At 39.0% G+C, this 13,640-nt stretch overlaps 1 protein-coding gene across 1 annotated transcript in view; it reads left to right on the top strand.

Annotated features, from left to right (window-relative positions):
• The window catches only part of COL28A1 (collagen type XXVIII alpha 1 chain), a 153,997-nt gene that overhangs the window by 71,883 nt on the left and 68,474 nt on the right, over nt 1-13,640 (top strand). Inside the window, exons 19-23 of the mRNA XM_059397539.1 lie at nt 262-330; nt 3,046-3,117; nt 6,204-6,272; nt 6,993-7,061; nt 13,448-13,516. Coding sequence (XP_059253522.1) covers nt 262-330; nt 3,046-3,117; nt 6,204-6,272; nt 6,993-7,061; nt 13,448-13,516 — 348 coding nt within the window. The remainder of the gene's footprint in view (nt 1-261; nt 331-3,045; nt 3,118-6,203; nt 6,273-6,992; nt 7,062-13,447; nt 13,517-13,640) is intronic.

The following is a 13,640-nucleotide window of genomic DNA, read 5'->3' on the forward strand; positions in this document are numbered from 1 at the left end:
AATGAGAATTATGAGCCAAAGGAAAGTGAGCTTATCCTTTGAAAATTGGCTGAGAAATTGGACTTTTTCCTATTTCAGCTGTTCTGGGCTCAACTAGAGTTTGATATGAATTTATTAAAGTTGGTTAACTCCAAAATTAATTTTAAGACATTATTCTGGAGGGGCTCAGCAGAGAATCCACTGGCCGTAAAAGGAGACAAGGTGGGCTTGTACAAACTGTCCATGGAGAGTTCACTCACACATCAGTGTCATTTCCTTTAGGGAGAAGCAGGTCTTCCAGGAATGAGAGGCCCAGAAGGACCACCTGGAAAAGGACAGCCTGGCCCCAAGGTATGGAACTGACAAGGTGTTGGGGAAAGCAGACTGCTCAAGAGACAGTTTAAGAGAAATTTGATTGCTATTCCTGCTATGTCTAATATGTTTACTTTTGGCTTAAAATTATGGCTCCAACTTGTGCATTTTCAGAAGACAGCAAGTATGTATTATTCATTTTTATTTTCCTAAGATCTATCATAAAATCTATCATAAGACCCGGCAACTAGGAAGAGTTCAACACAGGTTTTCTCAATAAATGATCAGACTGACATTTTAAAACACATAGAAAAGAAGCCTTGAAATATATCCTTGAGACTTGAAAGTCCATACATTTTCTTCAAATATTTATAGTATCTCACACAGTAATAAGAAATATCACCTTTTGAAGGGAGGTTTCATTTTCACGACTTGGGTATTTACCCTAAAGATACAAATGTAGTGATCTGAAGTCATCGTAGAAATGCTGGTTGAATAAGATCTTTATAAAGATGAGACTATCCAAATTCATTAATAGATCACTAGTGACATAACCTACGGCTTCTAAGATACCAGATGTTCCTGCAGTTTTCATGTACAGTCATCAGTGTCCATATAAAGATTCTGCAGAATTATATATGAGCAAAGTAAAAATAATATCTGCATACTTATTAGAGTTGTATTTATAATTGCATTAAAATGATCAGTGAAAGCTTAAGAAGTCTATGTCTTGTGCAAATATTGAGTCCTTAACCTTAAATGTGAGAATTTGACATTTAAATACGTTTGTGGAATTTCAAACCTTTTATTGATTTATCAGACTATGAGACCTCCCCCTCTCTTTTCTTTGTGAACGTGGACAGAGAATACCTTTTTTATGCCCACCAAAAATACTTTTAGAAATGTGTGTCTATTAACATTCAGGAGAACTGATGTTTTCCACAATATACTTTTAGAAACCAGACCCCTTGGAGTTAATCATTGAAGCTGGAAGAATGAATGATGTTTCTGGGAAAGAGAGCTGAGTCTTCAAACCCACATTGTACAGTAGTTGGAGAAAAAAATATTCAGAAGAGCATGAAGATAAGCAGAATAGTTACCATGTTAGGGAAGCGAAGGTGAGAGGGTTTCAAGAGGAAAGCACTCGGTGTTGTCAGATGCTACCGACAGAGCAAGGAGAATGTGCTGGAAAGAGAGGGCACTGGATGTGTAGCTCTGAGTGTGGCTGTGGAAAGTTATGGAGAAGAGTGATAGGAAGACACTATGTGGCCCAGATATGTTACAGTTCAGCACAGGCACTTTATTATCTTTAACTGGGTTCCCACTGTTGTCTTCTGGGTTATTTAGGTCAGTAAATTAAGTTTGGGAGTGAATGGAAGAAAATAACTAGTTTGTGGTTAGATTTTGCTTCTGCTGGCAGATGATAATGATATGATAAGTTAAGGGTACAATAACATGTGAGTGTTGTGTTTTTGTTTTTTTTTAATCACCCGTGTCACTGCTCTTTATTAGTTTGACCTTGGGGAGTTAATTACAATCTATAGGTAGGGGTTCACCTCTTCTTCTCGAGGGAGTGTCTGCTTTGCTGATGACCTTGGGAACATGTCAGAAATGTGAATTCTTGGAACTCAATGCAGACCTACTAAATCAGAAACTGTGGATGTGCGGCTCAGCGATCTGTGGGCTAACAAGCCCTCCACATGATTCTGAAGCATGCTTAAGTTTGAAAATAGTAGGATAGTCATTTATGTCATAAAGGTTTTAATGGCCTCATCAGCAAACCTCCAAATGTTATTCCTTCCTTGAGCCACATTTGGATATACTACCTTGCAGTTGAGCCCTGATTTAAGGATAGTTTTGTAATGCTGTGAGGGCTCTGCTGGAACGTAAGAAAATTCCTTCAGGGAAGTACTAGCTTACACAACCAGGCTGAGGAACAGCCAGGGGGCAGTTTTTAACTGAGCTCCAGGTTAATACCCATGCATCTTTCTACCAATAAAATTATCGATCTCATTTGGGAGACAGAGCTAGATTCCTTAGTGAGGAAGAAATGGAGCTGGATTTCAAAAATCTGGAGTTTTTTAGTGGTAACATTTAGTATAGCTAGCTCTTTCATGCTTCCCTTCCTTGTCGCCATCTTTACAATCTATAGATGTAAAATTAAAAAATTTTTTCTTATTCAAGTATAATTAATGCAGTGTCTTAATAATTTCGGGGATAAAATATAGCGATTCAACAATTTGACACATTGCTCAGTGCTCGAGATACATGTACTCTTCATGACTTCCACCGAGTTCAACCATCCTGCCACCCACCTCCCCTCTGGCAAATGCCCGTTTGTTCTCGCTCTTGGAAAATATCTCATTTTATGTCTTAAAACTCAAGCAGCATTAAAGCTGAAAAAGCACAGGTAGCTAGCTGTCTTTTCTGAAACCGTGAACGTCTCAGAAGTATGTGTTAATAAACCAATGCTGCAAAAGAACTGGGAATTCCAATTCAAGTCCTCAACAAGAGATACTGAACTTAGATTAAAAAAAAAAAAAATCGAATCATATTCAATAAGTGGTAAAGACTGAACAATTCTGAAGTCATCCAGTCTGCTCAAGAACATTGACAAATCCTGTACAGCTGAGCTGGACTTGGGACACATGGCTTGGAAATCAGTGTGAGTTGAGAACATGATCCTGATAGGGTTGCTGTTAAGAGCAAGGAGGGCTTGTTCATACAACTGTATTTTTATCATTATTTTGTCAGGGTGATGAAGGAAAGAAAGGAAGCAAAGGAAATCCAGGACAGAGGGGATTTCCAGGGCCTGAAGGGCCAAAGGTATGTTTCTTATATTCTCATTTATGCTTTGGGGAGATTGTTATTGCATCTGGGTTTAATAGAACATTAGCTTCCCACCACAAATTGGACCAACCAGTTCCTTCTCAACAAATCCAAATGAAAAAAAGGCTTTAGAAAACATACTATTTTGGGCCAAACAGAATGGAATAAAGAGTCCATAAAATATGTGATCTTCACTGAAGCATTTATGATACATAGAGACCTTCTGTATGTCCATTCTTTCAAGTGACCACCAAATATTCAGAAGTTGGGGTAAAGTTAAGACTGTCGGAGGTACTGATTCTCTTCCATTTTGTTTTGTGAAATAACAACATGGTTCCAGACTGAGAGGCAAGGTGGGGGTGGTGATGAGCAGGGCTTCAGAATGCAGGAGAGTAGGCTTTTCCTGTTGTACCTGGAACCTTTTGGGACCAGCCACCTCAATAGAAAGCAGTAACAGTGTCTGTTTCCCAGGATGTCTGTAAAGACTGAAAGAGTTAATAAAGCACTGAGCACTGTTCCTGGCACATAGCAAGTGTTCAGTACATGAAGCTATTCAGAGAGGGAAAAAAAAATTATTACTGTGCAGTGAAAAGTAGGGGATCTATGACCCGACCAGGACCAGACGCTGAGGATGAAGTAAAGGAAATTGCAAGATAGGCAATCAGGTGTGTGTCCTGACTTAGCCAAAGAGAATATTGAGGTCATCTGGATGTGTCAGGAAACAGACATTGCAAACCTAAGAGAGTTCAGGCTTCTAGGAAGATGCTAATTGTAAGGAGACATGGAGTATGTTGAAGGACTATTAAAGAGACAAACAAATGTACAAAAACAGTACCGGCAAGAAAAGAGCAGGTAGAAAACAAATCACCCGCTGTCCACAAGCCATTAAGCTTCAGTGTCTGTCAGTATCACCTGGGAGTTTGTTACAAATCGGTATTTCTTGGCGCCATGCCCAGACAGTGGGATTTTAGAAAGTTGGTGGGTCCTAGAAATCTATGTTTCTTAAATAAGCGTCCTGTATGTTTCTTAAATAAGCGTCCCGTGCTACAGGTAATTCAAGGAGCACAAGATGAGAAATGCCATTATATAAGGAAAGTGTTATATCAGTATTAATAACAACAGTTATTCCTTATATCTTACTCTCTTCTTCAAATAGTATTTTCCTGTATTTTGAAATAAAGCTTTTTTGATGAAGAACTGCCATATTTTAAAGCAAGGACATAATAAAGGGTCTTTAAAAGAATTATATACTATCTATATATATTTTCATATTTTTAAAAAGTAATTTACTTTAAAAAAAGAAGAGTAGAATAGATGAAATCTAAAAGCATAATTTTGGTTAACCTGGTTTAATGAGAGTTTTAACAAGTAGATCTGTTATTCCTTTGCCATAGGATTGAATTGCGTGGTTATCTGTCACCAGAATCCTGGCTGTGTCATATGCCAGTGCCTTACAGATTTGGCACATACATGTGTAGCAGGAGCTGAGCCCCGGTGGGCTGGGGTGCTCAGCCTGTGGGTCTTACTGGATAATCAACACAGTGGGAGGCCTCGGCTGTGAAGGTGACTGTGGTCCAGGGCAAGAGTCATTAGGGGAGAGTCTGATTGATGGAGTCCCTCTCAGAGGAAACAGGGGGCCAACTGAGTAGCTCCCACCACAAAGGTCAGTTCAGCCTCTAAAGCAAGGGGAAGGCACATTTCTTGGAAAGGCACAGATAATATTTCAGGCCTTGTGGTCAAAGAGCCAAATTGAAGGTATTATGTGGTCACTTAAATAACAATGATTTAAAAATCGGAAAATTGGGACACCTGGCTGGCTCAGTAGGTAAAGTATGTGACTCTGGATCTTGAGGTCATGAGTTGAAGCCTCACACTGGTGTGGAGCTTACTTAAAAAACAAAACAAAATATGAAAACCATTTTTAGCCCAAGGCTGTGTGAAACCTGGCAGAGGGCCATATTTAGTCTGAAGGTGGCACTTTGTCACACCTGTCCTACATCAGTAGTTTCCAAACTGATTGATAACAAATCCCTTCAATATAGGGATTATTGACAACACTTCAATATAGGTTTATTCTTTAATTGTAGTTTTAACTCATAAACTATAATAATATGCCATGAAATTTACATAAATAGTTGAAAATTTAGAAGAGAAAAAATTTATAATGAAGCCCTAATATTTTCTTCTAGTATCCCAAATGGGTCATTTTGAACACCTGTGGTTGTGTGTACCCTTTTTTAATGACAATTGCTTTGGATAGTGTCTTGAAGTGAGATAATTGTACCTATATCAGAATTTCCAGAGAGGCCTCATAAAACTCATATTCCTGGGCCCAGCTCCTAGACCTATGGAATTAAAATCTCTGGGTCTGAGACCTGACCCTATATTTTATCAAATTCCTCTGATGATTTGAGGATCACTGGTCCAGAACCAGATGGGACAGAGATATTGTTTGAGTCTTTCTTGAGACTCAATACACACACACACACACACACACACACACACACACACACGACATTTTTTAATTCAAAATTCCATCGTTTTTACCATAAACTCCCTAGTTCTAAAAAAGTGATATGAGCTAAGATACAATGGAAGACGGATATACCATGGGTTTTAAAATAAAATAACAAAGGAAAAGGTTAGAAGGAACTACAGGAAACATTATTTACTTACCAAGTATACCCAAGAACTTATGTTGAAGAAAACTGTTATAATTGAACAAACATTTCCCTCTGAGTTTCCTGACATGCAATACAAAAAGGAAGCACCATGAATTGCATAATTTTATTAACTAATAAAAGAATGCACAAGGGATAAAAATTTCCTAATATTGAGAAACTAATTGAGTGCATTTATTAAAGGCCCTGAAATGTTCATCATCAAAAACTTTAGCAGTGATTTAGCAAAAATGTTCAAATATTTTCACATTGGTCTGTGAAACAGGTCATAATATTTTAAAAGGCTGGAAATACATTTCTATGTTTTTCCTAATATAATTCTTTTTTTTTTTCCCTAATATAATTCTTATATATGGTTTCTTTGCTTGTAATGTAATGAGTATTTTGCTCTTTTCTTTTTAGGGTGAACCAGGAATTATGGGCCCTTTTGGGATGCCTGGAGCATCAATCCCTGGGCCACCTGGGCCAAAGGTATGCATTTTTGGGAGTGAGTGAGTGAATGAATGAATGATTGATTGAGTTATAACTTGGATCTTTGGCAGTTGGCGTGGGGAAAATTCATGATATCAGTAAACTAGAATTTTAGTTTTGGAAGAACCCCAAGATTTTATCTGGTTCAACGCTGACATTTCACAAGTAAGCAAACTAAAGGCTAGCAGGAAATTGAAGATTAGAAACAGGTTTCTTGCTCCTGGTCTTGAAGTTGTCTCTTCACCATGAACTACCTCTATCAAATTCTAGACCCTAATGCAGGTAAAAATTTATTTTTATTTTAATAAAAATATTATTTTATTTTAATAAAAATATTTTTATTATTTTTTTAATAATTTATTTTAATTTATGTTTATTCAGAAGAATCCAGTAGGATTAATAATCAGAGAGTCTGGCAGAAAAGAAAACCACTCAGATTTAAGAGCTTTCCTGGGTATTCCTATAGTCTAAATATTTGAGTCTAGATAGCCACTTATTTCAGTGGCCTTTCTATAAACAGTTGTCACAGTCCTCCCTGACAGGTTTTATTTGCTTGGTATTTGAAATCCCCCTCAAATATATTAGAGGAAGCTACTACCTCAAGATCTGAGACTGATAGATTAAGCCCTTTATAAATTGCCTCACTCTTTTGTGTTTTATGCTCTTATGGTTTCTCCCGCCATTTAAAGCCTGAAACTGAACATTATTTGAAATGTGCAGGGAGACAGAGGAGGCCCGGGGATGCCTGGATTTAAAGGAGAACCAGGAATTGCTGTTCGAGGACCAAAGGTAGGCTTTATTTGTGTTCTTTTTTCCCCTCTATAAGAGAGAAGGGAGGGGCACCTGGGTGGCTCGGTGGTTAGGGTGTCTGCCTTCGGCTCAGGTTATGATCTCAGGGTCCTGGGATCGAGCCCCAAATCGAGCCCCTGCTTCCCTCTTTCTCTCTGCCTGCCTCTCTGCCTACTTGTGATCTTTATCTGTCAAATAAATAAATAAAATCTTTTAAAAATATATAAAAAGAGAAAGAGAGAGAGAGAGAAGGGAAAGGGGAATTAATGCACAGAAAATTGATAGTTGAGACTTCTCTCCTCACTCCACAATGATGGACTCTAATGCAAAAGTACACTATCATTGTTTTTAAAAATCAAGCCATCAGATGATCCATTTCTCATGAATGTGGAGGGATGATAGCTCCTATAGTTAGAGTGTAGAGACTAAACATTTGTTTGAAAATGCTTCTTTTGTAATGTCTGTGAAATAAGAGATTATATGACCGGTAGCTTCCTTATTTACATATTAACGGCCTAGGGATCTCTTTTGTAAAACATTGTCCAAGAAGTTCATGTTTGGGACCTTTACTGAATTAAATTTCTCTGCTTTGTTTTCCATCTTTCAGAGTTGTTTTAAATGAAAATGCAAATAACCATAGGAGATGACAGTTTTAAGTAATCATATCTATTTTCCATGGCAACAAAGCACCATTTCCCTGCTTACCCAAAACTCAGCATGACAGCAGAATTTAACATTCCAAATGTCACAAACACCTCCCATCCCTGTTTATGAGAATGGGCTTCGGGGCTCCATATTCAGCACTGTATCAAATTAGTAGCATTTAAAAAAAATATTTTATTTATTTATTTGACAGACAGAGATCACAAGTAGGCAGAGAGGCAGGCAGAGAGAGAGGAGGAAGCAGGCTCCCCGCCGAACAGAAAGCCCGATGCGGGGCTCGATCCCAGAACTCTGGAACCATGACTTGAGCCGAAGGTAGAGGCCTTAACCCACTGAGCCACCCAGGCGCCCCAGTAGCATGTTTTTATGTGGCTTTGAAACTGGCTTTCGTTCTGTCAGATTGCCTCTTCTGGATAAAAAGGATCCATCCAGTACTAATAGCAGTGATTTTCAAAACTTCAGAAAAGAAAACTTAGAACCCTCTTTGAAATATAATGTGAAATCTCCTATATACTGTTATTAAGTTGGAGAGCTCCTTTTAAAGATGGAGGGAGGATCCTCACTTCCATTGTTCCTAATCACTTTTTAAAAATTTATTTATTTTTTAAATTTCTTTTCAGTGTTCCAGAATTCATTGTTTATCCACCACACCCAGTGTTCCAGGCAATCCGTGCCCTCCGTAATACCCACCACCAGGCTCACCCAGCCTCCCACCTCCCAACCCTCCAAAACCGTCAGATTGTTTTTCAGAGTCCATAGTGTCTCACGGTTCATCTGCCCCTCCAATTTTCCCCAACTCACTTCTTTCCATCCTCCCATGTCCTCCATGTTATTCCTTATGCTCCACAAGAAAGTGAAACCATATGATACTTGACTTTCTCTGCTTGACTTATTCCTAATCACTTTAACAGTTATCCTTGCTAGAGTGACAGTTTATTGGGTTTACTGGGGACACAGAAGGTTCTGGGATGTGGGATTTTCAAGCTAAAACAGAGCTAGTCCTGGACAAACTAGAACAAGATGGTCATCCCACTCACCTGACTCCGAGGCACATGGCAACCCAAGCTATGTAGGAGGCAAGGAGAAAATTCCAAATTTCCTCATGTGAAAACTATAGCTATGGCCTTGATAAGAATGTTTGGATGGCAATTTTCATATAGTTTGATAACTTCCTGAATCTGCATATTCCTACTTCCATGATTTAAAGCTACTTCTCTCTACTTATACTTTTCTTTATAATAAAAGTAAAATCCAGTTAAATGTGCGGCCCAGATTTATAAAGATCCCCACCCTGTTTTTTACTGGCGATGTATTTAATTGATGTGTTCCAACTCCTTACTCCACAATTTTTCTAATCCCTTGGCCTCTAACGATACTCCTTCTGTCATTCTTCCCTAATGCACTACTTTTAAAAAAAAAATTTTCAATTTATTTATTTTCAGAAAAACAGTATTCATTATTTTTTCACCACACCCAGTGCTCCATGCAATCCGTGCCCTCTATAATACCCACCACGTGGTACTCCAACCTCCCCCCCCCCCCCGCCACTTCAAACCCCTCAGATTGTTTTTCAGAGTCCATAGTCTCTCGTGATTCACCTCCCCTTCCAATTTACCCCAACTCCCTTCTCCTCTCTAACACCCCTTGTCCTCCATGATATTTGTTATGCTCCACAAATAAGTGAAACCATATGATAATTGACTCTCTCTGCTTGATTTATTTCACTCAGCATAATCTCTTCCAGTCCCGTCCATGTTGCTACAAAAGTTGGGTATTCATCCTTTCTGACGGAGGCATAATACTCCATAGTGTATATGGACCACATCTTCCTTATCCATTCGTCCGTTGAAGGGCATCTTGGTTCTTTCCATAGTTTGGCGACCGTGGCCATTGCTTCTATAAACATTGGGGTACAGATGGCCTTTCTTTTCGCGACATCTGTATCCTTGGGGTAAATACCTAGGAGTACAATTGCAGGGCCATAGGGAAGCTCTATTTTTAATTTCTTGAGGAATCTCCACACTGTTCTCCAAAGAGGCTGCACCAACTTGCATTCCCACCAACAGTGTAAGAGGGTTCCCCTTTCTCCACATCCTCTCCAACGCATGTTGTTTCCTGTTTTGTTAATTTTGGCCATTCTAACTGGTGTGAGGTGATATCTCAATGTGGTTTTAATTTGAATCTCCCTGAGGGATAGTGATGATGAACATTTTTTCATGTGTCTGATAGCCATTTGTATGTCTTGATTGGAGAAGTGTCTGTTCATATCTTCTGCCCATTTTTTGATATGTTTGCCTGTTTCGTGTGGGTTGAGTTTGAGGAGTTCATTATAGATCCTGGATATCAACCTTTTGTCTCTACTGTCATTCCTAATGCACTACTTTTTAAGCCTTTCAAAGGTTAAATGTCTGATGGAAGTCTTGGCACATAATTCAGTTTTGCATATGACTTCAGGGAGCTCCCAGGCCCTCCCCTAAAGTCTGTTATGAAACACCAGATTAAGATTTCCACCTTAATTTCTGCTGAATAAGAGAGACGTTTCAAATCACTCTGCAGGACATTTTCTTGAATCCAGTGCATCAAGGCCAAGTGACAAAAATTCTCCCTATAAAAATATTATGAGGAGTCCAAATAAAAATCTGACACAAATTTAAAATCTGACACAGAATAAAAATCTGAGACAGAGCAGTGCCCCTCTCCCTGCCCCCGATATTTCCTATGAACTTGAGAAGTAACAAGCTAACTAAAATTTTTACAGAACGCAGGACACAGATCTCTAGGGAAAAAAAATGTGTAGTTGTAAACTATAAATATTTTAACATTTTTTTCCTCCCAATATGGGTGCTAGCGGATAAACAGTAGCAGCTGCTGATAATCTGTTATAGTCCTGAAATTTAGGAATAAAAACTGAAAATGAATTTTGATTCTGGTTTTCTTTTCCTTCCAGCTTAACCAGGGAGCAGTTCCTGCTTTGTTTGGTTGGGGCCTGTTCCTTGTGTGAGCGTGGAAAGAAAGGGGCATCTTATTTGGGGACATGTCCATGTGGAATGTTTAGGGTTTAATCTGAAATATGGTTGGACTAGCACAATAAATCCTTCTGAGATGTGATTGGTTAGTTTGCTGTGGCTAAGGATACACCAAGATTCACCGCTCCCAAAGAACTTTTTTTGTTCTCCATCACTTAACTGGAAGGGATCATCCTGTGTTTTTGTTGATGATAAACAGTCCATTAAGTTTTTATAAGGGGTCTCTTGTTTCCTAAAGATCATTCTTAAGAAGGTTCATCATGTAAAACCAGTCTCAGATTTAATAGGAAAAAAGCAGCTATTGTATTCCTGGTTTTCTAAATAAACTTAACTTTTTTATTGCTTAAGGAGTATGCAAGTTTCCTCACCACCTCCCCCTGCTTCTGGCAGGCATTCATTCCTAGAAGTAGAGCTAGGAACAACTTTGGGGAGTTGGGTTTGGGGCTACATTTGGCTTGGAATACTGGCAGTTGATCAGAATGTGAGCTCCTTGCATATAAGGAAAGTGTGGAGAATTCTGCTACTTTTTCTAAAACACAGGTCTGCCAATGATCAGTTTCTTCCCAACCATAAATATTTAGAAATAAGAACAGCCTTAAATCAAAATAATTTATATATGTTGACAAGGGCCATTAGAAGAAGAGTTATCACAGTAACAGAACCAAATGTGATACAGAAAGAATTACGTGTTTTATATATAGCAAAATAGATTTATATTTTCTAAGCCTGAGAGTCTTCTTCATTTTTTTTTCTTCCTCTCTCCCTTTTACTTTAGTCAGAAATTTCTTTGATCTGTGGGGCACCTGGGTGGCTTGGTCAGTTAAGTGACTGAGCCTTGGTTTTTGCTCAAGTCATGATCTCAGGGTCAGGAGATGGAGCCCCAAGTTGGGCTCTGAGCTCCGCAGGGAGTCTGATTGAGGTTCTCCCTCCCTTCCTCTCTAACCCTCCCCACTTTGCCTGCAATTGCACTCTCAAAAAAAAAAGCCTTTGATTTCCATCTGAAGGAGAGTTACACATCTCAGAAAATTCTGTTATTCAAAAGGCAGTGATGAGGGAGTAGGAGCAGGGGGTGCAAGGTGCGAGCAGGGGCTGGCGGCTTGCACCCCCTCTCCACCCACTCCCCTTGGTAATATGTGTGACATTCCTCAGGTACCCCTGACTGCCCTAAAAGAAGAACAAATGGTTATCTTGCAGAGATCACAGTCCTGCAAGGCAGGAGTCTCTCTTGGTTTACAAATGTCCTTGAGATTTACAACAAAGAAGTTACCTTATCAATAGCCCAATTTCCAAAGACACATAACTCAGTTCCTCAAGCCTAATGTCACCCTCCCCTCCATAAAAAAACCGAAGGAGGTGGAAGTAGAAAGAAAAGTAAATAAAGTTAAATTTCTTCTAAACCTAAATCTCACTAACAAGGACGCTTGATAGCAGGAATGTAACATTCCACCAGGAGACTCCCAATTGTCTTTATGCTAATGCCTCATTAGAGGGAAAGTGGCCTTGGCTTGATAGTAACCAGGCCTTCAACATCCTGATCGTCTTCTTTACCCCAATAGCCCTTCTGAACACCCCTTTGTCCTCACCTACCAAACTCCTGTGTATATAACCAGCCACTCCTCACAGGCCCTGGGTCCTGTCCACGAGCTTTAATAAACCACCATTTTGCACCAAAGATGTCTCAAGAATTCTTTCTTGGTCATCGGCTCCGGACCTCAGCCCACTGAACCTCACCTAGGTTCTAGAACTTCATCAGCAGTGATCACACTTCCCAATCCTCTGTATAGGATACCAGTTATAGCTACTATAGTTTTTGTTGCTAAAGGTTACCATGTAAAGCAATATTTAGGACTTCTTTCTAGGTCTCAAGATATGAATCATAAACTGTGTGTCCTATCTATTTATAACTTTTTTAAAATCTTTTTTAAATTTTCATATGGGCTTATTTATTCCCTGTGTGATTCAGGCCCCATTGGAGAGGAAATTAGGTGTAACATTAACAATAGGTAGTGTATAATTATCTTATTTGACATTCAAAATTTTACACTTGAGATTTTGCTATGTATTCTTTCCTTCTCTTCTTCTCACACTATATGTATTAAAATTTCTTATTTAATACTTGTCTACAATTTATGATATGAAAAAAATGTAATTTTATTTTATTTATTTTTTATTTTTTTTAAAGATTTTATTTATTTATTTGACAGACAGAGATCACAAGCAGGCAGAGAGGCAGGCAGAGAGAGAGAGGAGGAAGCAGGCTCCCTGCCAAGCAGAGAGCTCAATGCAGGGCTTGATCCCAGGATCCTGGGCTCATGACCTGAGCCGAAGGCAGAGGCTTTAACACACTGGGCCACCTAGACACCCCAGAAAAAAATGTAATTTTAAAAATTAAAATATCACTGATCAGTCATTTTTTTAATTCCTATGAATATGTTTCCTATAGAGGATTTTGTAAGGTTCACATAGATTCCCTGTATTCATTCCACGCTTCCCACCAAACACAAGTAGGTAAGACTTATGAAGAGATACTTAAAACAAGTTGTCATATGTGGCAGACTTCCCTTCTAAAATTTTTAAAATCATTCCTTTGCACTTATCAAGTGCATGTTTGCCATAGAGGGTTGGTATTGTGCTTAAGTTTTGCCAGATGTTTCATCATTTAGTCTTGTGATGTCACCCAGTGTTGAATTTACGCAGGGAGCCCAAGGACCTCGAGGACCAGTGGGTGCTCCAGGACTCAAAGGGGATGGCTATCCTGGTGTGGCTGTAAGTGTGGACGTCACTGCAATTTCCTTCATCCCCCCCCTTTTTTCTTTTCTTTTCTTTTTTTTTCTTTTCCTTCCTTCCTTCCTTCCTTCCTTCCTTCCTTCCTTCCTTCCTTCCTTCCTTC

This window comes from Mustela nigripes, chromosome 4 (genome assembly GCF_022355385.1).
Source record: "Mustela nigripes isolate SB6536 chromosome 4, MUSNIG.SB6536, whole genome shotgun sequence".
Classification (NCBI taxonomy): domain Eukaryota; kingdom Metazoa; phylum Chordata; class Mammalia; order Carnivora; family Mustelidae; genus Mustela; species Mustela nigripes.